At 47.2% G+C, this 26344-nt stretch overlaps 1 protein-coding gene and 1 long non-coding RNA gene across 3 annotated transcripts in view; one reads left to right on the top strand and one right to left on the bottom strand.

Moving 5' to 3' along the window:
* Positions 1 to 26344, top strand: part of LOC126024020 (uncharacterized) — a 295412-nt gene that overhangs the window by 77755 nt on the left and 191313 nt on the right. The gene's annotated exons all lie outside the window — the stretch shown is intronic.
* MALL (mal, T cell differentiation protein like) lies at positions 1745 to 24515 on the bottom strand. 2 transcript variants are annotated; one of them, XM_049784445.1, is made up of 4 exons: positions 24411 to 24515; positions 5061 to 5228; positions 2379 to 2501; positions 1745 to 1846 (listed from the first exon to the last, which is right to left on the bottom strand). In XM_049784445.1, exons 1-4 carry the CDS (start codon positions 24513 to 24515, stop codon positions 1784 to 1786), a joined length of 459 nt encoding a protein of 152 aa, XP_049640402.1. In that variant the 3' UTR covers positions 1745 to 1783. The 2 variants fall into 2 exon arrangements, with proteins under 2 accessions (XP_049640402.1, XP_049640403.1); XM_049784446.1 differs by lacking the exon at positions 2379 to 2501.

Genomic DNA, 26344 nt, shown 5'->3' with positions numbered 1-26344 from the left:
AGTCATTCACCTCTGATTGATTAAATTCTGTGCAAGTGAGGATTTTTTAGAATTGACCAGTCAGGTTGTGTATGCCTCATGCAAATAAGGGTTTGTGGCACTGACCAATCAGACTTCATACAGGGGAGGGATCCAAGGACTGGAAGATCTGTCCTCTCTCTAGTTCCTCCTCCTTAGTAGTAGCATCATGAAAGTGGCCAACTCCATACTTTGATCAGACAAATGGTTTTTATTGAGATGCAGACGCTGGGTAAACACTGAACTGTAATCGTCCCAGCAGCTCCCATCAAAAGAGGGAGAGAGAAATGGTAACTTTTCAAGAGGTTGGAAAGGAAGCAGTCAACAAAAATGGAGTCAAAGTTTTCCTTCACTGGAACTCCTGCCCTCTCTGTTCCTTTACTTTGCAGGACTAGTCAAAAGTTGATATAAACTAGAATGATAACACAGCAGTAGGGCATTTGCCTTGCACGCTGCTGGCCTGGACTGACCTGGGTTCAATCCCTGGCATCCCATATAATCCCTCAAGTCTTCCAGGAGTGATTTCTGAGCACAGAGCCAGGAGTAACTTCTGAGTGCCACCAGGTGTGGTCCCCCCAAAAAACAAACCAAACAAACAAGTTGCTATAAACAATAAGTCCCATAATTGATTGAAGCCAAGTCCCATTCACAGAATAATTTATTGCATTTCAAGCCCCAGCAGGCAGTGTGCTTAGCAGTTTCTACCTCTTCACCAATGTAATGAGCACCAGCATGGAGACAGGAACAAGGGCCATAGCTCCCTCTGGTGAACACATGCCAGCAAGGCCAACTTCCTTTGGTAAAACTTATAAAATCTCAATGGATCTTACATTCCTGTGTGGTCAGTGGCAGCCTATCTTTGAGAAGTCCCAGTGCACTGATTTATGCATGTTTACAGCATTAGAGCCTAAACAGAGCAGACCCACATTCTTTAGGTGGAAAGCCCTCCAGCATGCAAGAGTGAGCAATACAGAAAAGGTTCCTGGGATCAGGCTCTTTGGCAACTTCTGAGATGTCCCACCTGGTGTGAAAGGAGCTCAGAAAACCATCTTTGTTCTTGATATCTTGCTTCTGTCATTGAGATTCTTTTCTGAGGAATGAGCTGGTGGCCTGACACAGGCTCCCTTTTAGCTATGCAGTGTCCTAGTGGCCTGGCTTGGTGAGCAGTGGATGCTCCCTCTCTTCTTCCCCTGCCCCTACCTCATCTTTTGGGAGTAAAGAGGGAGGTGTGGTGGCTGCTGAAGGGGAAATGGAGAAGGGGCTGGGAACTGAGGAGCAAGTTGAGGGAGGAGCCACTGCAAAGCAGAGGCAGAAACATGGAATGGGGGGGTGGTTCTTGGGACTTAAATGAGTGACAGCACCATTTCAATTTTTAAGGAAGTTAGAATATTTCTGACATTGACCATGGGTAACCTTGCCGTTGAGGCAAAAACCCCAAACAGGTGCCCAGGATGGGTCTTGGATTCACCGTGATAAATGCTTTGGTGAGAGCTTTTCAGGTGAGCAAGGATCACCAGCAGACAATGCCAAAAGACAGACAGGAACTTCCCTAGGAATAAAGAGCTGCATTCTCCTCCTCATCATTAGGAACAAAGAAGTCCAAGCTGATATGCTGAAATGGGATTTCATTGTTCCATTTCTCAGCAGAGCATCTATTCATTATGTAGATCATTTCATTGTTGTTGTTGTTGCTGTTGTTGTTGCTGCTGCTGCTGTTGATCTTTATATTGTCATCCAGAGGGTGAATACAGGTGGTGAAAGAACATCAGTGGTAGTAGATGCTGAAGGCGTGAAGGATGTAGATGAGGGTGGTGATAAAGGCAAAGAACTAAAAGATAGAAGAGTTTTTGTTAGGCAATTCTGGTACCCAGTGCTGCACCCTGCTGCATGGGAGGCCACATATTAGCAACTGGCTAAAAACTCTGCCCTCAATCTTGAGCCCTTACTCCCCATGTCTGCCCTGTTCATTTCCTCTGCAGAGCTGATCCCTTGAGCTATAAGGTGGCCTGCTCCACCTCTGGGCCCTCTCTTCATCCTGTCCTCTCATCTAGGCATCTCCCCAGATTCCTTCACAGTTACCTTTGTTCTCCTTTTATCTTACTCACTAGCCCAGAACTTTGCACATCAACTTGTCAGCATGTAGGTTTGCTCTCACACAGACAGACGGATGCATACAAATACAGATACACATGGGCACATGCATGAGCTCTCTTGCACGCTCTCTTCCTTTCACACACAGATACACACACTTTCTTTTTCTAAGCCTTTTTCAATTTGTGGCGGCTGTTTTACATAAGACAGATTTCAGCCCCTACAAGTCATGTTGCCAGGAGCTGTGCACATTCTTGCCAATCACTCACCGTGGCTGACGTGTTCAAGTAATAATGACTGATGTTCTGGGACTCAGATATGATGGTTGCATGTGCTTGTAAGACGGCTGCACTCATGTACAAGATGCCGGTGGTGCCCTGGTACAGGCTGTTCTGGAAAGGTAGAGAGAAGCCACACCTTGTGATGTGGGTAGCCAAACAGCGAAGCTCTTTCCTCTCTACTAATGGCTGGGGAAGAGTAAGAAAGGAGGCGAACTTGACCTCCAAGCTGCTGCTTATTTTTGTTACCAATGCTTCTGATGCCAAGGCAGCAAAGAAGAGTATATGAATAAATAACCGTGAGAATACTAACTGGCCAACACTGGTCAACATGATTAATTGTTTATCTGTGTCAAGCTCTATACTAAATCTTTCTTCCCATTTTTTTTTCATTTTACCTTGACAACAATGAGATAGGTGCTACTTAGAACTAAGAGGCCCTTTGAGAAGTGGAAACTTAAGATCAAGGCCAATATCAGACTTGAATCCAGCTTCATGTGCTTCAGATTTTGCTATAAAGCAGAATGCTGTGAAGTCCTTCAATGTTCTTCTGTCCATACCAGATACACACTTTGTATTATTTCATCTTCATATTTGTTGCATAAGGCTATGATTGTTACTGTCTTCAATGTGATTGATACTGTCTTCAATGTTCACTGTCCGTACTAGATACACACTTTGTTTCATTTCATCTTCATATTTAGTTGCATAAGGCTATGAATGTTATGATCTCAATTGACAGATGAGGAAACTGAGGCTCAGCTAACACATGGTAGAGTTGGTAGTGACAGACAGATCTGATTCCATTTCAGTTTTTGCATCTCTATGCAGTGTGTAACTCAGAAAGTGTCAAGTAAGGCAGGGGAAATGGTGCAAAGGATGGTCTGGCATGCAGAAGCTGGAGTCTAGCCCTGGCATCACATATTTTCTTTTGGAGTCATAACGTGTAGATAAATTTGGGGACTGGAGTAATAGTACAGCAGTAGGGCATTTGCCAGGTTTGATTCCGGGCATCCCATATGGTCATCTAAACCTGCCAGGAGAGATTTCTGAGTGCAGAGCCAGGAGTAACCCTGGAGGACTGCCAGGTGTGGCCCCAAATCAAAATCAAAGAAACAAGAAGTTTATAAAGATTGGAATAACACTATGGGCTTACTTTAAAATCCTTTTTTTTTGTTTGTTTTTGGGCCACACCCGGCGGTGCTCAGGGGTTACTCCTGGCTGTCTGCTCAGAAATAGCTCCTGGCAGGCACGGGGGACCATATGGGACACCGGGATTTGAACCAACCACCTTTGGTCCTGGATCGGCTGCTTGCAAGGCAAACACCGCTGTGCTATCTCTCCGGGCCCTACTTTAAAATTCTTTAGTAACAAAAAATAAAAAAAATAAAAAGGAATGGATGCTGGGGAATGGTGCAGTGGTTAGGGTGCTTTCTACATAATCTAAACTCAGGGTCCATCTCCAGAACCACATGATACCCTGAGCATCACCAGGTGCAGCCCTGAAGACCCTAGCCCTGCTGGTTATCCTTAGCACCCCAGATCTTAAAAATCACCATATCCTTGGGGCCTTGTATAGAATCACTAGCCTAGCTGACCAAAAATTGCCAATAGATTCCCTCCACCAAAAATTATATTAAGGGAAAAAGAAAAGAACTGATGAAGGAAATGTAATAAAATCTTGATAATGTTGGATATAGTGTTTCATGAGGGGCTACATTATTATCTTCCAGTTATTTTCAAATGTTTCAAATGGTTAAAATATATCATGGTGATACGATAGCATTACAGAATAAAAGAATCCACACCCCTATTTCTAGTGCAGTCCATTGATCCTCCACACATTGTATAAAATATTGAGGCCACGAAAGAATGAAGGCATTGAATGAGTTAGGCACTGAGATCAAGCTGATAGAGCCTTGTGCCCTATTAGCATCTCTGCATATTACACCAGTGACTTTACATTCAGTGACAGGATACAGGCTGAAGGGCTGGAGTTAGCACAGGGGTAGGGCTATTGCCTTGCATTTGGCTGACCTGGGATGAACCCAGTTTTGATCCCTGGTATACCATATGGTCCCCCAAGCTGCCAGGAGTGATTTCTGAGTGCAGAGCCAGGAGTAATCCCTGAGCACTGCTGGATGAAGCCCCCAAACCACCCCCCTATACAAGCTGGGAAGCATGTGTCAGAAGGGATCTGGTACAGGAATGTGTAGCACATGTATCTTCCTAATAAGAAAGCCTATGGAGGAGAACGCAACTGATTTCCTCTGTCAGAGGAACTAGAAAGAATTCAAATACATTGGGGGCTGGAGAGATAGCACAGTGGTAGGGCTTTTTGCCTTGCATGCAGAAAGATGGTGGTTCGAATCCCTCTATCTCATATGGTCCTCTGAGCATAGAGCCAGGAGTAGCCCCTGAGTGCTGCTGGGTGTGACCCAAAAACCAAAAAACCAAAAAAAAAAAAAAAAAAAAAAAAAGAATTCAAACACATTGAAGCCAAATAAAACTTTTCCTCAGTAAAACTATTTACTTATAAAAAAAAACACAATAAAATTTCAGCTCTACGGTAGACTATCCCTGGCAAGACTCCTGGCTCACTCCCTGCCCAAAGGTCCCCTGGGTATCCCCCATACCTATCCTGAGAATCTTAGGTCATTCCCATGTCCTTACCAGGACACTCCAGGACTCGAATCTTTTGTAAAATCCCAACAAGTAAGACAACAGGAACACCAGTGAGATAATAAAGGAGGTGAGGGACACATAAATCACCCATCCTTGCAGCAATGGGCTTGCGACCTGGGTGGCGGCTACGAGGATCCAGACCCAGAATCCAAATATCTGCAAGATAAAAAGAGAAAAAGACAAGAAGGGGCATGAGTGGCCAGTGTTTACATACTCTTGTTGCAGGCATCTCTCTTGTCCTGTGTGTCTGCCTCGCACTACTCAGGCCAAATTTGGTGAGAGTCGAGAAGGGAAATGGGTGAGGAGCAAGGACCTGGGTCCTTCAGTCATGGCCAACTTGGGTCCTCCCAGAAAAATTCATGAGGTTAATACAGAGAAAGAACAACAGAAGAATTTGACCAAATTTGAACTGGTTGTGTCTTTGCCTAGACAGTATTGGGGCACAGAAATGGTAAACCATCCCTGAATAAATTGTCAACATTTACACAAATATTTCACATGAAAGATGCATACTTCTGTTTCCTGGCCATAGGAACTCACTTTGTAGATTGAAAAGAGTTGTGACTGGGGCCTGTGAGGTGGCACCAGAGGTAAGGTGTCTGCCTTGCAGGCGCTAGCCAAGGAAGTTTCTGAGCCCTTAGCCAGGAGTAACCCCTGAGCATCAAATGGGTGTGGCCCCCCTCCAAAAAAAAAAAAAAAGAAAGAAAAGAGTTGTGACTCTGTTGCTTTTGGTTACCAGGGGCAGGGAACAAGTATACTTTGTTGTCAATGTCATTTTCTTTTGTTGTTGTTGTTGTGTGGTAATGGAAATTAAACCCAGGATCTTAGGAACATAAATCCCAAGGGCTACCCCGGAGTCCTCAGTGGCCACATGTGATCCCATCAGCCCTCACCAGAACCCCAGATGCTTCCGGCAGCCCCTTACACTGTGGCTGCTTCTCAAATTTTCCTGGCCCCTCCTCACTCTCTGTCTGCCTGATTCTGTGGTATTGGGTTTAGATTGCCTATTGTTGGGTCCTGCAGTGCCAAGTGTGTTAGTGTATGGCTCTGTGGGACCATTTAGAGACCCCAAACCAAACTTTCTTCTGTCCTGGCTGGGCTCTGATCCTATTTGCACTGGCTCAGGACTTGCATGATCAGCTGAGTCCAGGGGAGGAACAGAATGAATAGACACACAGCAGTAGCTCTGGTTAATGATGTGGCCATTGGAATGACAGTTGGTGCAGGCTGCCTCAGTTTCTCCAGCAACTCACCATCCAGACCTCCTGGGCTCTTCTCCTCCCTGTTCTGTGATCTGGGCTATTACAGATTGGTGAATCTCTAAACTCTAACTTAGTGCTGCCTCTAATCTATTTCTCTTTGGGACTCTGTATCCTATTTCCAGGCTGTCTGTGCAGGAGACTCCCATTTCTTTCTCTCTCAGGAGACAGCTCATCCCTTTCCAGGTTCTATTTCCTTTTCGTGTACATTTTGGAATTAGTTTGTAAATATCTATACTATTTACCTGCTGAATTTGGGTTCTGACAAACCTATAGATCAATTTGAAGAAATTTAATGTCTTTCCCATGTTGAATCTTTCAACCTATGAAGTTGGTTGTTCTTTTTGATTACATTTTTTTACTTTCCAATTATGAAGATGTGCTTGAATTTTTTTTATCAATGCTTTATAGTTTAACATGCAGATATGCTAAACATAGGCAAGCTGAAATAAACACATTTTCTAATATTAACAGCTAGATATTTCATTTTGGGGGACCTATTACAAATGGTGTTACTTGAAGATTTTTTATTTCCTGGAGCCAGAGACATAGTACAGGGGATAAGGCACTTGTCTTGCATGTAGCTAACTTTAGTTTAAAACTCTGGCACCTTCAGGACTCGCTCCTGAGACCCAGGAACAATTCCTTAACACTCTGCGTCTGTCACATTCCCACCACATCCCCCGCCTCCCGATATTCATTTCCTAATTATGGTGAAAAACAGAATGTGTATAGAATTTCCTTTTTCTGATGCCGTTTTCTTTTATGTTCAGTGACCTGCCAGTAGGCGTCGCCCTTCTCTGAATCATGGCACAGAAGAACTTGTTCCATTTACTTTGAGCATTGTTGAAAGATATCCAAATTTCAGTTTCTGCTTTTTCGCAGCATGTCTCTGTTTTTCTACAAGAGGAAGTTCTCACCTTACAAGTCAGACATAGAGATATGCCACCCCATCCCTTACTTGGTTTCTGTGCTGCCTGGAGAAAAGAAACACTCTGGGATTTATGGAGAATTCATGAACACAAGTGGAGAAAGGGAGCAGAGGTGAGGACCCAGGGCAGACCAGTCACTGACAGTGTGGCACTCGGAGCCTGGACCAACCCTCCAGATCTTTGAAGACTCAAAGCCCCACGTGGGTGCCTCTGCCCCAGACCTGTCAAGCTCCAGGTGAATTGTGGGAATTGTGGGCTGAACCAGACCTCCCCAGGACTGAGTCCTGTTTGGTTCCATCTGAGCAGGGGTTCATGGAGATATAAGAACATTCCCAGGACTCCCTCAGAGCTGGATTCCTGTGGGTCAACTCCAATGAGGGCTCTGTGGCTGCAGGAAGGTACCAGGGCTCCTGCCAAGTATCCTCTTTACCAAGCCATGGGAAGTGCACACAGCACTGCCACTTCCCAATATCTGAAAAGATGCCAGACATTAGTGGAAAGGGCATTCAGCGACCGCACCAGCAGGCGGAAACATTTAGGCTCATGCTGGAACTCTAAGGCAGAGAAGGGCTATGCTACGCACTTCTGAGTTCCTGGTGTCCTCTGCCAGGGGGCCAGAGCAAAAGAAGTGTGTGTGTGTGTGTGTGTCAAAGGTCATTCTCTCCATTATTGTACAAACGTGTACATTCTCTCCAAACCTCTATAAACTTGTATGATATTTCCTAACCTGTACAAACAGGCTCTGTACAAACCCCAGCACCACTCACATTGGCTCTCATTCACAGTTCACAGGGTGTGTCCTGTTCCTTCCCACATTTGGTCCCACATTCTCCATCCCTTGAGCTTCCTAAGGCCACTGCTGCCACCTGATCCCTGTCAGGTGCCACTGCCAGCTCCTCTGTACGAGCCCGGGGCATTAGGATGCCTCTGTCTCACCCCTCCTGTGCCTCCTTCAGAGGTGCTCTGGCTAGACCCACCAATCACGCCTGATTTCTATGTCCCTAGGCCATTCTCCTCATGGCTTGTGAGGTAGTGTAGGACTTGTGGAGAAGACAGATGTGGGGGGACACTCCTGATTTTACATCCTAAAAACAAGGGGCCTCTGAGCAATTTGGAATGCTACACACACTGCGTGGGAGCTTCTGACATGGTTGTAGTGTTGCATAACCCATGCTACAAGGAGGGATTTTATTTACTTTCTCTTTCCACACCCTCTACCTTCTTAGTAGCAGAGAGACCAGGGCCAAGGACAAACTCCAGTGAGTTAAGACAAGGCGTTTGTTGTCACTGTTACCTTTCTGTCTCCTTGAATCCAGGTGGGTTTTTGATAACCAGGGCAGCTTTGAATAGTTTTGTTCTAATAGACATAAAACAAACCAACACACCTCGTACCCAACTTTTCAAGTTTTCTTGCACGTCATTTTGATTTTCTTTTATATTTTCCAAGAGCAAAGGTATTTTGAAGGTTTGAGGCAGACCTCCAAGTGGAAGACTGAGTTACTGTAGTGCTATATTTCAATTGAGTGTATTCTTAGCTTAAGTTTGGCAGAAGTTTCTCATCACAAACACACTCTACTCCTCAGTGCCCTTTCTGAGGCTGAACTGAAACCTGAAAGGCTCTTTTATAAGGGAGGATGGAGCTTAATGTGATGTGTTGGCACTTTTGGAATATGGAAAATAACTCCTTCCTTTTTGAAAGCTAGTTGTAGAAATGGTGTATAAAAATTGGGCTAACAGGGGCTGAGGAATTAGTGCAACAGACAGAATTCTTGCTTGCCTTAATATGGCCAACTAGGGTTCAATTCCCAGCACCCCAGAAGTAATTCCACCAGAAGTAATTCCTGAGCATAGAGCCAGGAGGAAGCCCTGAACTTTGGGAGTGCGGCCCCAAAACAAATAAACAAGAAACTGGGCTACTAACACCCGAAAGGAAGGTGGTCAGTTGGGACATGGCTGAATCCCTTCTGGACACCATCATATTAGAAGTCGGAGTCCATCGAGAGTCTGAGCTTCAATCCTAGATAGTAACTGAAAGGTGCAAGGCACACAGATGGGACTAAAACCCACGAGGAGACAAGGCTACTTGTGTGGAGATCACTTCGAAAGGAAGTTTTGCTCTTTGGCCCCAATCTTTATTATTCTGAAATGGCTTAATAAAAAGTAAACAAAAATATGTTGCAGAAATAAAAAAAAATCTAAAATATATAGATTCCCAAAGCTTCTCCTCAGGGCAGTGTTCTGAATCCTGTTCCTCCTGGAATTACAATGGGAGCCCCAAAGACTGGCTAAGCTGACATTGGACGCTGAGTGTTTCAAAGATCCCAGGTGATATAGCCAGCAGACCCCCACCGACCATCTCTACTGCCACATGTCAGCACCCCGGGGGACCTGTTTGCACTGCAGGATCCTGCAGAGACTCATTAGCTGGGCCTTGTGTCCCTCCCAAATAGAGCAGGTGGGGATCTCAGGGCCCTTCTTCCCCCACCCACCTCTCTGTGGCCTGGTGAGTGCTAGGTTGATGTGACAACACAGAGGTGAACAATGGAGTGGGGAGAGGTTTCCGAGATAGACCCAGAGGAGGGAGTTTGTAACAATGATGACCCTGTGGGAAGGGAATAAGAACGACTCCCCCCCTCCCCCCAAAAAAAGGACAGGGTATCAGGTCTGCATGGCCAGGCCAGGAAATAAGGGCGTGGGCAGGGCAGATGGAGTGCTGAAGTGGGAGGGCGGGGAGGGTGCCTGTGGGTGATACCTCGTGGCAGGTTTTTCTACATTGCTGGGCAGAGTTCAGGTGGCAGGTGTCTCTGCCAACACCACGCGACTTTTCTTACGCTTGTAACTTCCAGAAAGACTCTGCCTCGTCTTCCCTACCCTGACATCAGGTTCAGGCAGGCTGATTGTGAGACAAGGAAACTTTAGACACCATGAGGGCAGGGGAAATTCAGACCAGGAGTGAGGTCCAGGTTAGAGGCACCAAGTGAACAGGTGACACTGGTAGGGGCCAGAGGAAGTTCATCTGCTGGGTGAACCCAGGGGGGAGCTGAGATGCCCTGAAGATCCTGACACTAGGACCCTCCCAGGTGAAGTAAACGATTGTCCCTTGGCTGTGTACCTAGAAAGTCCATGTTAGACTGTGTAAAATCCCCTTTTATTTAAAAATTTAAAAAGAGTACTAATGGAATATGTGGTACAAGTGTTTCCAGTTAAAGTAACTGGAGTGCTCAGGTCAGTGTTGAGTGTGCTCTTGCTGCTAGTTAATATCTCCAGCTCTCATTTTTATAATTTTCAACATTTATTTATTTATTTATTTATTTATGTATTTATTTAGGTTTGGGGGCCACACCTGGCAGTGTTCAGGGGTTACTCCTGGTTCTGTGCTCAGAATTCACTCCTGGCAGGCTCAGGACACCATATGGGATGCTAGGAACCAAACCCAGGTCCGTCCTGGGTCTGCTGCATGCAAGGCAAAAGCCCTACAGCTATGCTATCTCTCTGACCCAATTTTCAATATTTTCTTCTTCTACAACTGAAACTCACCATCAAATGTAAACTTTGGGGCTCTAAAGATAGGACAGTAGGAAAACTGCTTACCTTGCTTGTGGCCAACCAGGTTCAGTCCCCTGAGACCTGTCTGGAGTGATCCCTGAGCGAAGAGCTAGGAGTAGCCAGGTGTGGCCATAAAAAACAAAACAAGACAAAGCCCAGTAAAATGAGTCAGAGGGAGAAGGGCAGACATAGAAAAACCTCACTCATTTGTGAGCTATGAGAATAATAAAAGATAGTATGGTAATAATATTCAGAGACAATAGAGATGAGGGCCAGAAGGACCAGTCCATGGTTGGAAGCTTGCCACAAAAAGTGGAGCAGCACAGTTAGGGTAGAAAAGGGACCATTATGACAATAATAGTTGGAACTGATCACTCTGAACAAGAACTAGGTGCTGAAAGGGGATAAAGTGACATGCAATGCACCCATTCATCAACAATAGTGCAAACCACAGTGGAGAGTGAGAGGAGAGAGAGTGAGAGAGAGAAAGAAGTAAAATGCCTGCCTCAGAGAAAGGTGGGGGAGAGGGAAGGGAAACAGGAGGCATTGATGGTGGGAAAAGTGCACTGGTGAAAGGTGTCATTCTATGACAGAAACTCAACCATGAACGACTTTGTAACCAAGGTACTTAAATAAAGTAATTATATATATTAAAAAAGAAAACAGTAACTTCCATTTATCCTCCCCACAGCCTCTTCTGAGAGTGTCATCACAGAATATTCACTCTTTTGTGGCTTATGTCACTTAATATAATGTCCTCAAGGTCTATCCACATTGCAGCCTCTGTTAGAATTTCAATGCGCCATTGCATGTACTGATCACATTGGGTTTACCCATACACCCAGCCATGGACACTGAAGCTGCTTGCACCTCTGGCTATTCTGAAAAGTTCTGCTGGAAATGCTTACATTGATCTGTGTAATTATCTGCTTAGTACCCACGTTGAAAAGGGGAGAAGTTCATGTCAGGAGGGGCAGGGGCAGGACACCCTCCAGGGTGTATCCATTTCAGTTCAACGCCATGATCCAAGATTAATTTAGTGGCTCACATAAAATGATGTAGTAGGAATTTTAGCTGCTACTATTTTGAATCCAGAGATTAGAAACAAATAACATAAGAAAAATTTAGGGGCCGGCATGGTGGCGCTAGAGGTAAGGTGTCTGCCTGTCAGCGCTAGCCTAGGATGGACTGCGGTTCGATTCCCCAGCACCCCACATGGTCCCCCAAGCCAGGAGCGACTTCTGAGCGCATAGCCAGGAGTAACCCCTGAGCGTCACTGGGTGTGGCTCAAAATCCATAAAAAAAAAAAGAAAGAAAAAATTAAAATTATGTTATATTTATTTTCCAGGCATATTATTATTGACAATAATATTAATAATCCAGACCTATTATTTATTTATTTATTTATTTATTTATTTATTTATTTTGGTTTTTGGGCCACACCCGTTTGACGCTCAAGGGTTACTCCTGGCTATGTGCTCAGAAATCGCCCCTGGCTTGGGGGGACCATATGGGACGCCGGGGGATCGAACTGCGGTCCGTTCCTTGGTAGCGCTTACAAGGCAGACACCTTATCTCTAGCGCCACCTTCCCGGCCCCTATTTTTTAAAGTTTATTGATTGACTTGTTTTCAGGTCACATTTGGTGGCTCTCAGGGGTTATTCTTGGCTCTGCACTCAGAAATCGCTCCTGGCAGGCTGGGGGACCATATGGGATGCTGGGAATCAAACTGGGTCCCTCCTGGGTCTGCCGCACACAAGGCAAACACCATACAGCTGTGCTCCCATACTTATTATTATTAAATATTATTAAAATAACAAACATACATATTGTTTTATATAAAGCTTTGAGATACACATTTTTGTTTCATGGATTTGGGCCAAAACTTGATCCTGGGTTACTCCTGACTCGGCACTCAGAAATTACTCCGACACATTCGGGGAACCATATGGGAAGCCGAGAATGGAACCTGGGTCGGCTATATCAGTGCAAACATCCTACATGCTGTACTATCTTTTTGGCCCCAAGACTCTATTCTACTTTTTAACTTTATTTTTCTACTTTGCCAGTGACTTAATACATTGATTATTATTATTTATGGATGTTTCACAATACAATAGTCAATGAATGGATAATGAATATTGGTTTCTAGTGGACATGCTGAATTAGGTTCAGGATCTCAATCTTTTCATCAGCTGATCAAGCCACAATTTTTCTTTTTTTTTTTTTTTTTGGGTCACACCGGCGGTGCTCAGGAGTTACTCCTGGCTGTCTGCTCAGAAATAGCTCCTGGCAGGCACGGGGGACCATATGGGACACTGGGATTCGAACCAACCATCTTTGGTCCTGGATCGGCTGCTTGCAAGGCAAACACCGCTGTGCTATCTCTCCGGGCCCAACAATTTTTCTTTAAAAGAATTAATTCTTGGTGCTGGAGAGGTGGTGTTAGCCGTAAGGTGTCTGCCTTGCATGCGCTAGCCTAGGACAGACCGTGGTTTGATCCCTCAGCATCCCATATTGTCCCCCAAACCAGGTGTAACCCCTGAGCATCACCAGGTGTGGCCCAAAAAACAAAACAAAAAAAAAGAATTAATTCTTATGTTTGCCTTTTGCTTTTTTCACATTCAAGGGATCACACACAGGCCTTTGAACCCTTTCAGGATTGAACTCAAGGCCTCATTTAACAAGGTGGTCATTATATGATTGAGTCATTCCCATACCTTGATGTGTGTCTCTATGTGAAATCCCTGATGAATACTGTTAATCTATGAACATTGACTTCATACACATAGCACAGGAACCTATTTGCTTATCTCTTAAGCCTTTTTCTCCATTCCCAGACAGTTCAGTTTTCAGACAGTGTTTCAGCTCAGCCCCTGAGGTCATTTAAACAGTGAAGTCCTCTCCAAGTACAAAATTGTGGAGGCTTCAGGGGATAGTTCAAGGAATAGTTCAGGGGTATCTTCCCAAGACAGAGTCAAATGGAAAATTGCCCGTCAGAAAACACATTTCTGTGCTGCTCAGTGCATATCCAGAAAGCACCATGATGATGCTCCAAGTTCAGGACTGGAGGGATAGCACAGGAGGGAAGGCACTTGCCTTGCATGCAGACTATTCCAGTGCAAGTTCCCATCATCACAGATGGTCCCTGGAGCACTGCCAGGGGTCATTCTTGAGCACAGAGCCTGGAATAGCCCCTGGGCACCGCCGAATATGGCCCCACACCAACAACCAAACAAACCAAACAAATGAATAAGTAAAATAGGAAATTCTCTGAGTTCAAGTACATTTAGGAAGGTAGATAAAGTTGCAAACACAGAATCTCTGATTAATAGGCATCAATGGTCCTTTTCATGCCGTCAGCACTAAGGGGACAAAATATCTCAGTCACAGCCCAGGAGTAGGAGTACTAGGAGTTGGTTCAGTTACTTCAGTTTGGGCTACGCCACCAAGCCACTTGCTCTCCAGTAGGACAGACATGCAGGTGGGAAGTATGCAACACAACAGAGGAGGGCGGAAGTGGGACTGTCTATGAAGCTGCACTCCTTGTAGCTGAAGGCAAAAAAGGCCATGAAATCCTGCCCCCAACATGCAGGGGTGGGGGTCCTTGAAAAAATGCTTCCTGTCTAAGGAGACCCAGGCCAGGCCTCAATCTCATCAGACTAATGCTATACCTGGTGGAGGGGGAGCTCTGAGGTGTGAGGAGGGACATGAATGTGCTGCTTTGGCTCACCCAGACACAGAGCTGCAAGAGTCACTGCTCAGTGCAACTGCTTAGCTCCCGGCATACAGGTCAGCTTTGTGAACGCTTTGTGACTCCAGGCCCAAGAGAGGCTGACTGAGTGCTGAATCCATGCCTGCAGCTCCCTCAGCTCCCTCCAGTTTCCCAGAGCCCCAGCACTGGGCTTCCACATGTGCCCCATTCTGGGAAGTGGCGTGGAACACTGGGTCACTAATGAATGAAGTGAATGTATTTGTCTTGTGTGCTCACCGCCAGCTATGGGAACTAGCCTCCGTGAGTAGTAGGCCTCATTCCTATGGCCCTTTCTTCCCAGCACACAGACAGGCTCCATCTAGCCCCTGCTATGCTGTCCCTTGAAGCATGTGCTGCTCCCAGGGGAAGGGAAAGGAAGCCACACTGAGAGGACAGTTTCAGAATGCAACCAGAACAGTCCTGGAGTATACCATGTCTTGGAGTAGGGAGCCAGGGGCCCCACACTCAGTTTCCTGAGCCTCAGTTGCAAGATATGGGCCATACAAGGGGCGGATCTCTCTTCCCACCCCATGAAGCGGGCAGGAGCACGCTGGTCTCTCTGGCTCACCCCCACTCTGGGGGTTTCAGATCAGCACTGAATTAGTGCTGGGCTGACTGGGGCTAGGAAAGCTTGGTCCAGATGGGTGTGCTGGAGGGGCAGGAAGTGAGTCACAACCAAGCCTTCCTCCTGAAAAATGGACACACCCGCCCTCTCAGACCTGTCGCCTCTGAGACTCTGTGACCCCGCTTCCTAGTGACTAAATAGCCGTGATTTACAATGTGGCATAAAAGAGCATAATAAAAACACTCTTATCCATCCTGGGTCTAAAGGGCCTTTTCTTCTAGCCTAAAAAAAAAAAAAAAAAAAAAGAGCACTACACACTTTGAAGGAAATTTCTTTCCCTTGATTTTCTCAGAAAAGTCAGGAGGTCCAGAGAAACTCAGGGATGAGACCACTCCCAATCTAGGCTTGTTATTGGGCCCAGAACATCACACGTCAGAGAGTCCAGCTTCAAGGATACCCCTGTCCTTGCTCCTCTGGTACTCACTGGCATTTTGTCATCAGGGATCATATTTCTCTAAGGGCAGGAATCTGGTGAAGGCTCCCTCCACTAAGAAGGTCACTCTGACTACTAATCGCCCAGACACTAAGCCTGGCCCAGAGCAGACGCCAAGGGGAGGCAGTAGCTGTGGGCTCTACTCAGAGCCCCTCAGATCTGGAGATCAGGGCCTGATCTCTAGAGGTGTCACCAGCCCCTTCTGGGCTGCCATTATAGCTACAGACAAGCCAGCCTCTCTGCCAGGGGCACCCACACCCATTTGTTCCTACCCAGAGTCTCCTCATCACGAACCTCCCAAGAACAGCAGCATCTGGGCTTTCTCAGTCCCAGCCTGATTGTATAAAGATGAGCAGAGCTGCAAGAAGCTGCAGTGTCTGGAGGGTAGGTAACCATGGGGCCACCACAAAAAGGCAGAAAAGCAAAGCTTGAAGACACCTGAGCAAGATGAAGGGCTGTAGATGGGCACCTCAAGCAATGACTTTGGTCCTGTTAATGGAGACACCCACTCTGAGATCCCACTCTGCGTCCCACTGGAACTTTCCAGGGATAACTTGAGGCAAGGGTGGAGCTCAGGAGCAGCCTCAAAGGGCCCTGTGATGGACACCCTGATCAAGAGGGACACAGCTAGGGGACAGAACTGGCAATAGAGGAAGGAGGTGGGGAGGGGAGGGTCTAGTGAAGGGAAGGGGAGGTTAGTGACCCAGCCTGGGCACCCCCAATTCTGACCTGCTTCCTGCTTATGCCAATCTGCCTCTTGAAAGACTTGTCTCTCCCCAAGAAAATGTTCTCCCAGCACATGTCCCAGAAGCATGGGCTATAGACCCGTGAGGGTCCTGGGCCAGTCCTGACACAGCAAGAGGCTGTGATCTGGGGAAGGTTTGACCATCAGAGATTGGGAAGATCAACATGACCTAAAAACCCCAAGGCATGGATGTGAAGGATGCCCTCTCATTCTGACTTCCTGAGCCCCAGTACCTCCTCTGTCTGTTCTCTAATGGGGTTGAATTCATCTGGCTCTGGGCCTACCATCGATCTGGCCTGGTGACAGACACTAGAGTGCAAGGAAATGCCTGGGTTCTTCCTGCTAGTTGTCTGGATCCTGTCATGGCCAGTCCCACAGCAGTACAATTGCCTCTAATCTCCTTTGGAAAGACCTGGAAGTTCTTCAAACCAGCGGGGGCAGGTTTTCTATGAGGACATCCTGACTATAGGCTGAGAGTAGCCCTACTGTGTGCTGTTGCCCTGGGCAGCCTGAGCTTCTGCAGCAGCTTCCCCACCTCCTCCTCAGGCTCAGGTTGAAACTACTGGGCTTGGGTCCACAACACCAGGGGAAAGCCAGTGATCAGTAAGTTCTGCATGTACATGGAAGTTATGTTTCCATTTTCTGTTATAAGGGGCTCCAGAATGAGGTCTGGAAAAAAACCTCAGATGTTTTTAGATGCACTTAGATCAAGTGAAACACGAGGCCTAAGTGCTGGTGGAAGGATGCATCTTACTCCTCTGCTGGGTGCAGAGGCATCAGAGCTTGTCTGCATGTCTAATAAGCACAGAACTGAACATGCCTACTGTCCTGGCTGCTGTCTCCCTACACTCATGTGCACAACACTGTGGACTACTGGCCTGACCCTTGATCCAACTCTTTCAAAAACAAAATAGTTCTAGCACTCCCTAGGGGGGGAGCCGACACTGCAACCACTCAGCATGGGCCTTCTCCTGTTATGCTATGTACCTCTTACTTTTTGTAAGTTTTTGTTTTTTGTTTTTTTCAGGCCACACCCGTTTGATGCTCAGGGGTTACGCCTCGCTAAGTGCGCAGAAATTGCCCCTGGTTTGGGGGGACCATATGGGATACCGGGGGATCGAACCGTGGTCCTTCCTTGGCTAGCGCTTGCAAGGCAGACACTTTACCTCTATCACCACCTCACCGGCCCCGCACCTCTTACTCTTTATGGCATGTCCCATCCTCCCAGGGCCCTCCTCATAGTTGTGCCTCATTCTTTTAAACAGAGTCCATGCTGGGGAGGTTACTCAGCTGCAGAGCATGTGTCTGCCTACCATACTCTTGAATTAGGGCTTTGCCACTTTCATTTCTAGCTCTTCATGGTAGGAAGAGACTCTGGGCCTTCCTGGTTGTGTCCTTAATTAAAAAAAAAAAAAAAAAAAAAAGGAAAAGATGGGACCATGACATACCTTTATTCCTTTCTTCCTAGTCTTTTTAAGGGCAAAGTTGGGCAGTAAGTACTCAATGTTATATTTATAATGGGCATTTGCTCACAAGACAGTGCTCACTTCTGTAGTAACTGGTTCAATGATATCAAGTAGTGTGGCCTAACACCTACTAGCACTCTCTAGGAAAGACCATGCAGAAGTCCAGAGCTGCCTTTAGCATTCCCACTGCTGCTTTTTCTATTGTAGAGGTTAATTTGCCCAACAATGAAGTAGAAGAGTCAGACATTAAGGCTCCATTCTATTGTTGTTTTTTTTCAGGCTGAGAGTGGTTGGGTTGTGCCTATACTTGAGGACTACTTCTGACTCAGGACCACTCCTTGTAATGTTCTTGGTGGTTTCAGGGATCCAAGTAGGATGGTTCACAGGCAAGGGAAGCACTTTGCCCCTTGTGATATCACTCTGGCCCTGAGACCTAACACATTGGTATTCCTCTACCCGCCCTGCCATAACTTCCTTCCACCAACTACCTACAGGACACTGTGAGGACAGTGTGCCCATAACTTAGGAGGGCCTCCTATCATATCTGCCTGATTCTCTGCATCTTTTACTTCCCCAACCTTCTGCTAGTATAGCCTGCATGAGCATCCCTGGACATCATGACAGGGCATAGATGCCCTGTTTCTAAGCTTGCTGACTGCTCTTCTGCAGGAGACAGGCCATGGGCCATGGCTAAGTGGTGGAAAGTTGGGAGTGAATGGCTGACCCAAAGATGAAATCAACCTGAGGGAATTTTGTGACCTCAGAAGTATAGAGAATTGAAAGTAGAGCAGAGGAAAACAGGGAAGAACTTTTTGTTTGATTGTGTTTTGTCACACCCAGTGGTATTCAGGGCTAATTCCTGGCTTTGTGGTCAGGGATACCATTTGGACACTCAGAACAATGTGGGGTAGTAGGGATAAAATCTGGATCAGCTGTGTGCAAGTAAAGGACCCAACCCACTGTTCTATGGCCCTAAACTTTTTCTTTTGGGCCACTCAACTGATAAGACAGTCTGGAACAAAGGAGCAGGTGCTTATCCTCACTTTCAAGGATGAGCCCCCAGCTCTTCTCTTCACCCCATAGAAACTCCCTCCTCCATTCATGTCAGTTACCTGGGAATGGGGGGATTCTGCCAAAATGCACTCAGTTCCAAACAGGCAGAGATAAAGGCAATGCTGAGAATTTAGTTAACTGTAGTGGGAGGCAAGGAGCTTTCCTAGCTGCAGGGGATGGAAGAAGTCATGAACTGATCATAGCAATGTACATGATGCTGCATGTCTTGGTACATTATGGCATGGCATATTATGGCAGGTCACATACATTATAACATGTCATGCACATCATGGCATGTCACAACATGTCATGTTATGCCACAGAATACCATGGCACATCATGTCATATCACAGCACATCCTAACAGTTCCTCTGACTACTGCCAGGCAAGTTAAGAAGCTAAAAATGAGAGACACCAAATGATTTCCCTGATGAACAAGACACTCTCAGGAAGTCACACTTCCATCAGATACCTACTGGCCAGGAGAGGCTTTTGTGAGATTGTAGAAATAGAGGTGCTTAATCATAGTATCCCCCTGGCATCACCTGGGTCTAGTGAGGGCCTAGAGGGGCTGAGCAGAGTCTACACTAGCCATGAATTCATTGGTTTCCCCCACAGACATCTGCACTGAATGTTTTGAACTTCATATTCTCTCCAAGTGAGATGCCAAATTCAACAGCAAACTGAACAAAACACAAACATTAACTTTAGAATCTCAAAAAATTTAACCCTCTGTTGTTGAGGAGGATAAATGGTTCATTGCCCCCCCCCCCCAAAAGCTGTTGGATTTTCCCCACAACAACCTAAGCTTGTGCCTATTGTGTGCTCAGCAGTCGCATTCTGACCAATAGTCTGGGTAAGGAGAATCACGTCCAAACAGAGCCCTCTTCAGAATGTTTGCTGCTGTTTTCTTTAGACCAGCTGCACCCTTGACCACCAAATTATTTCACAGTAGGCCTGGGGCTGGGCATACTGAAGTCCCTCTCTCCTGCCCTGGACACAGCAACAGGCAGGAACACTGCATACACTTCCAACTAGGAGGTCGTGAGTTTCATTGGAGAGGAAAGCAGTTCATCACCAAAGACAAGTCTGTTTTTACTTCTTTCCCTTTCTCAATCAGAAACTTAGATGTAATTAGAAGGTCTCTCTCTCTCTCTCTTTTTCCCTCTCTCTGTTTGATCTTTTCCCTCATACTATGGTGCTCCTGCATGAGAAACTGGGATTCCAGGGTTCCCATGGCCATGTCGGTTTTCTGAGAGCTGTCTCTGTAGTGGAGCTAGAAAGGTGTTGGTGTTAGGGAGTGGGATAAGGGTCCAGAAACTCTCTCTGAGCAATCTTTGCAACTGTGTTCAGTTACAAGACATAATTAATGAACAAAATGACTTTGCAACATAATTACTGCAAAAGAGAATTTTTACATTTGTGATTGAATGCAGAAGACTTGCAAAGAAAGCCCCTGTCGTGGGCAGGGCTGGAGGCAGCATCACTTCTCCCTGGCGGCATCCTCAACACTAAAGAGTTTGAGGCTCAGGGCTGGCACCAGGCCCAAGCTTGGCCTCTTTGGAGCTCTTTCGTAACTCTGCTCAACTCAGGGTTTGGGCCCCTTGTTCCCACGGGAAGGTCCTTGACCTAGGGCCTGCTGTTCTCTAGACTTCAAGCAGGTGCATGGTACAGGGGTGCTCTGAGGCTGGGGGAGGGGTGCAGACATATCTTGCCCCTGCATGGACAGGGTTGTAACCTCTGTTCCTTCCTCCTTCCTTCCTTCCTTCCTTCCTTCCTTCCTTCCTTCCTTCCTTCCTTCCTTCCTTCCTTCCTTCCTTCCTTCCTTCCTTCTCCTTCCTTCCTTCCTTCCTTCCTTCCTTCTCCTTCCTTCCTTCCTTCCTTCCTTCCTTCCTTCCTTCCTTCCTTCCTTCCTTCCTTCCTTCCTTCCTTCCTTCCTTCCTTCCTTCCTTCCTTCCTTCCTTCCTTCCTTCCTTCCTTCCTTCCTTCCTTCCTTCCTTCCTTCCTTCCTTCCTTCCTTCCTTCCTTCCTTCCTTCCTTCCTTCCTTCCTTCCTTCCTTCCTTCCTTCCTTCCTTCCTTCCTTCCTTCCTTCCTTCCTTCCTTCCTTCCTTCCTTCCTTCCTTCCTTCCTCCCTCCCTCCCTCCCTCCTTCTCCCTCCCTCCTTCTCCCTCCCTCCCTCCCTTCCTCCCTCCCTCCCTCCCTTCCTCCCTCCCTCCCTCCCTCCTACCTTCCTCTCAAAGCTTGCCACTTAGAAAACTATTGACTGTCTTTGAAGACTTAGATCCCAGACCTAGAATCTGCTGGAGGTCTAGGCCTATTGTTGTGTCTGTGGTAGGCACTACTGGGTGGCAATGAATAGTATACTCAGGTGACCACAGGCAGATGGGTGCCCCAAGTGATGATAAGAATCTAGGAGAGGGTGCACTCTCTCCTCCAGCCAGACACCTGTTGTTCAGCCGAGTCACCTCGATGTCCTCCCCTTTTCTCCTTTTTGTCTCCTTGTTCTTCATTCTAGATACAAGGCACAACCAACCCTACAGTCTGTACTAGTCACCCTCATGATGGTGAAAGCTAAATGAGAACAGATTGTATAGCAGGGAGTATTGGGATGGGGTGGGGGAAAAAGAGGCAGAACATAACATATGGATAGTGGTGGAGAATTTGGTGGGCAATTTAATAGTGGTGAGGAATGGAAACTGTGTAATCAAATCCATAAGTGTGAGCACTATTTTTTATTTTAGTTTTTTTGAGTCACACCAGCAATGCTCAAGGGTTACTCCTGGATCTGTGCTCAGTAGGATATGGGGGACCATATGAGGTACCAAGGATCAAACTCTAGTCAGCTGCATGCAGAGCAAGCCCTTATCCACTGTACTATCTCTCCAGCCCAAATGTTAGCACTATTGACAATGTTGACTGAACTATAAAATTAAATTAAAAAAAACAGAACAAGGAAATATTACACCAGTTCAATCACTACAAAATAAGTGATTAATACTCTTCAAAAGTGCCAAGACAAAGTTTGCAGAACATCCCCAGTTGAAGATAAAAATAAAGATGAAGATAAAGATGAAGGAGATAACGATGAAGAAGATGAAGGAGATAAATAATTGAAATAGTGGCATTCTTAGACTGACTAAGAAACTAGAAAAAAGACACTAGATAGAGACCAGAAAAGTGGAAAGCAGGTTTTTTAATCAGTGCTCATTGGGGCTGGAGCACTAGCACAATGGTAGGGTGTTTGCCTTGCAAGCAGCTGACCCAGAATGGATTTCTTTTCAATCCTGGCATTCTATATGGTCCCCTGAGCCAGGAGCAATTTATGAGCACATAGCTAGGAGTAATCCCTGAGCATCACTGGTGTGGCCCAAAAACAAAACAAAACAAAAATAAGTGCTCATGTCCTGCAGGAAAGAGGATGGGAAACCACTATACTTTTATGCAACTTTGCTATAAATTCAAAATTATCTCCGAAGAAAATTAAATGAATAGAACCTAAATGAAGGATGATGCCACATGGCTAGCTGTTTCAACCCAGTCTCTAATGTTCCAAGGGGACAACCAGCATCCTGCATTAGAGGCACCAGGTGGCCCCTTGCATCTCCTTCCTTGATCCCAGAACCCCACTACCTGTCCTCCAGCATCTCTCAAACTCTATACCTTTCCTGCACCTCTACTCACAATTCATCTATCCTTGGAGAGCCAACTCCAAAGCTGTCTCTACATAGACAGCCTGGACCCCTTCCAGAGCAGGTTGCCTCATTGTCCCTCTTGCCAGTGTCTACAGCTCTGCTAGTCTCCCTCGTCTCCCTTCAGGCAAGGTCTGACTGGAAGAAAGTGCCCATGGGTCTCTCTAGGATGTGGCAGGCCCAGTCACCCATGTTGAGTGAGTGCCTGATGAAAGTGCTGGTGGCTGGAGACAGAGTACATGCTCTACATGTAGTAGATCCCAGTTGACCACCAGCACACCCATGGGCTCCCAAGTATCTCCAGGTATAGTCACGGAGGCCATGAATACCAAGGGGGTGGTTTATTTAATCCCCAGGATTTACTCCCCAGCATACTGAATCACTTTCCAGGTTGGCACAGTATCACAGGAAGGGGTGCATAGGGTCCTTTGGGAGGTTGCTCCTCAAAAAGAAAGAGAAAAGTGGTGGTGTCTGCCAAGATCTTGACAATTCACCCTGTTTCTTTGTGCTGAGGGACACACCTAAGTCAGCACAGAGGTTCACCAAAGTGGCAGAAGTCACACCTGGCAGGATGCCCACACAGTTTCCCTGGAGCAGGCCTGGCAGAAACTTGCCGGCTGGGTGGAGTTTCAGCCACAGACACTGAACTGGGCACTCCCTGCCTGGTTTTCCCTTCTTGTGGCCACCTATGGGTGCCCTTTAACCAGTTTGCCCAAAGGTCCAAGGTCAATTGAATCAATTGGCCCAATGTTCCAGGTGGGGACCAGGAGGGTGCTACAGGGTCCAAGTGAAAGTCAGAATCACTTTATTTATTTATTTTTATATTTGGCTTATGGGCCATACCCAGCAAGTTCATGCTTACTCCTGGCTCTGTGTTCAAGGGACCATGTGCGGTGCAGGGAATTGAACCCAGAAGTGCTGCATGCAAGGCAAATGCCCTGCCACTGTTCTTACTTTTGCTCAGGTCGCTGAAAGTTGGAATCACTTTCAGTCTGTTCCTCATGCCTAAGGGAAGTACTGCCTGAAAACACCACCCACAAGCCAGGTCTGATAAAGTGCTGGGAACTCTGCTGCTCCGGGGCTCACCAGGGAGCAGGGTTGGGGAGAATGGCTCAGAGAGGATATGGTAAGACTGCCAGGGATACGCCACGAGACAAGACGGTGCTTGCCTTGTACACCGCTGACCAGTTCTCCAGCGCCGGAATCCCACCCCCTAAGTTCTGCCAGGAGTGATCCCTAAGTACAAAGCCCTGAGCACTGCTAATGTGCCCCCAAACAAACAAACAAACAAACAAACAAACAAACAAACAAAACAAGGAAGAAATGGTTCCACAGGGACCTCACCAAGCAGGACGAGGGGGTCAAGGCCATAGTCCAGGAAAGGGGCACCCCCGATGGTGAGCAGATAGAGAGGCCCCTGTCCACCAATTAGACTGTCTTATAGCAGAAGCTGTCATAAGTTTTATCTCCTACAGCGAGTCTACTGAAGCCAAAGGTCAAAGTCAGCTGAAAAGTGAGCTAGAAAATTCTGAAAAAGCAACGTAGAAGGGAATTCCCTGTCTCCTTTAGAACCTCAGAAAAAGCATGAAAAGGCACCATGGGGAAGAAAAGTGTAGGAGAAATAGATTTAACAGCTCTCCCATTCCTAGATCACAGTGCTGCGGGGACCCCCTACCCAAGATAGGCAGTGGTGACCAGGGGGAGGAGGGAGGTGGACAGGACTGTGATTGCAGCTCCCAGCTCCAAGCCAAAGGCAGGGCTCTGCTCCATCTCCCCAGCTATGGAAAGTGGGGGTCGCAACCCCTCTCTCTGCAGGTCGCAGCGGCCGCACTCACCAGCTCGGGCAGGAAGAAGGCGTAGGGGATAGTGAGGAAGAGCGCGAGTCCCGTGGGCACTTCGGGCTGCGGGTAGCTGGTGGCGGGCGGCTCGCGCGTGGCCATCTCTCCCCTGCCAGGCGCCCGGCTCCCCGGCCGCGCCCGCCACATATAAGCTCCTGCCCGACACACCCATTGGACGTCGCCTGGGAGGGATGAAAACGTTCCTGCCAAGCAGGTCCTTCCACTGCTCCTGCCAAAAGTATCCCCGGGAAGTGCCAGCGCGCATCTGCGGGGCCTGGAGCAGGGACCGAACCCAGCGCTTGGGACCTCCCGAGTTCTGAATCCCACTGGCTAGCTTTGGACTCCAAGATATTCGGGGTTAGCGCACCACACACAGTCGGTGGTCAGCGTGTCCTCAATCCTTTAAGTCACACTTGGGGACTTGGTTAATGCCCAGGCAACAGGGAGTGGACCAAATTCTGCGAGGTGAAGTCAGGGTCGCAGAGAAGGTCACTGGCCACACTGAGTCGGGTTGTCCTGGGGTCTGAGAAAGAAAAAAAGAGAGAGATGAGGAGAAAGAGGAGGAGGAGGAGGAGGAGGAGGAGGAGGAGGAGGAGGAGGAGGAGGAGGAGAGGGAAATAGAGAGGAAAGGGAGAGAGAGGAGAGGGAGAGGGAAAGAGAGAGGGAGATAGAGAAAGGAGAGAGAGGGGGTAGAGAGGGAAAGAGGAGAGGGAAAGGGAAAGGGAGAGAGGGAGAGGGAGAGAGAGGGGAGAAAGAGGAAGAGGGAAAAAGAAAGAGGGAGAGAGGCAGAAAGACAGAGAAAGAGGGAGAGAGGAGAGGGAGGTCTGACAGAGACAGAGACAGAGAGGAGGGAGAGAGGGAGGCAGCCATTCCTTTCAGCTCCCTGGACTGAGTGATCACCTCTCCGTGTGATCCCATCTTCAGCCTTGTCTGGCCTGCCCTATATACATCATGAGGAAACCCATGTGTCTTTTGTGAAAATGGTAGAAAGAAACTTATTGCTGAGTAAAGAGTTTGAGAAAGAGGAGTTCAAAAAAGCTAGATTAAAAAACATTTTAGAGGGCTTTCCTTGTACCAGACAGTATTTAGAAGTGCTTAGAGGTTTCTGTTTTGCTGATGCGCCCCATTCCCTTTTTCAGCCCCCACTCTACACTGCAAAGCAGCCCACTGGAGGCCTCCTGGCTGGGACCCAGGCCTGCTGCCCCTTCTCCTCTGAAGCTATCCTCCTCCTCTGCCTTGGCAGAGGCCACCCCCACAAGGGGAGCAAGGAGCCCAAAGTCTGCTGGAGATGCAATTCCTTCCCCCACCTTTATGGCCTTCAGCTGGAAGCCACTCCCTGGCAAGGGGACGTGGAGTTTCTGGCTGTCCAACAAGGGGCCAGTGTCTGCTCCTGAGTTGCAGGCCAGCAAGGGGAGGTGGAAGCAGCCTGAGCTGAGGAGAACGTGGGAGAAGGCAGACAAGTGAACCAGAGCAGAGCAAGAAGCAGAAGGGCTCCTGAATGAAGCCTAAACCAGCCTGGAGACCTGGTAGAGACTGAGGCTCTAACCCCCCTCATGGGGCCCCGCCTCTTTCCACCTCTCCTACATGCTACCACTGTGCATTGGGCTTCCCTGTGGGCACATCATCTCCTTTAAATTCAATAAAGAGATGTTCATACACACCATCCTTTGAAAAAAAGATATAAGAGGGGAAAGGTTTCATAGCCTGATGGGAACAAGTTTGGGGAGTGCTGGGGAGAGAGAGAAAAAATAGATAGAAAGAGAAAGAGAGAGAGAGAGAAGAATGGCAAGATGACTTTTGCAGGCTCATGTCTCCTGTGACTTGAGGGCATGCTAGAACTCAAAGCCTCTTATAGAAAGTCCCTTACAGATCCCGAGCCACGTGCATCTTCTGAAGCAAGTAGCACATTATCAAAGGAATATACAGGGGCT

This window comes from Suncus etruscus, chromosome 12 (assembly GCF_024139225.1).
Source record: "Suncus etruscus isolate mSunEtr1 chromosome 12, mSunEtr1.pri.cur, whole genome shotgun sequence".
NCBI lineage: Eukaryota > Metazoa > Chordata > Mammalia > Eulipotyphla > Soricidae > Suncus > Suncus etruscus.
Note: the sequence above shows the minus strand (reverse complement) of the source record. Positions and strands in the feature narration are given on the sequence as shown.

Bases quoted from the DNA above. Each gene is read 5' to 3' on its own strand.
- MALL (XM_049784445.1), bottom strand. From the start codon at position 24,515: ATGGCCACGCGCGAGCCGCCCGCCACCAGCTACCCGCAGCCCGAAGTG. The intron at 5,229-24,410 runs GTGAGTGCGGCC...TTTATCTTGCAG, and splicing joins CCTTCTTCCTGCCCGAGCTG to ATATTTGGATTCTGGGTCTG. The intron at 2,502-5,060 runs GTAAGGACATGG...CTACCTTTCCAG, and splicing joins TCGAGTCCTGGAGTGTCCTG to AACAGCCTGTACCAGGGCAC.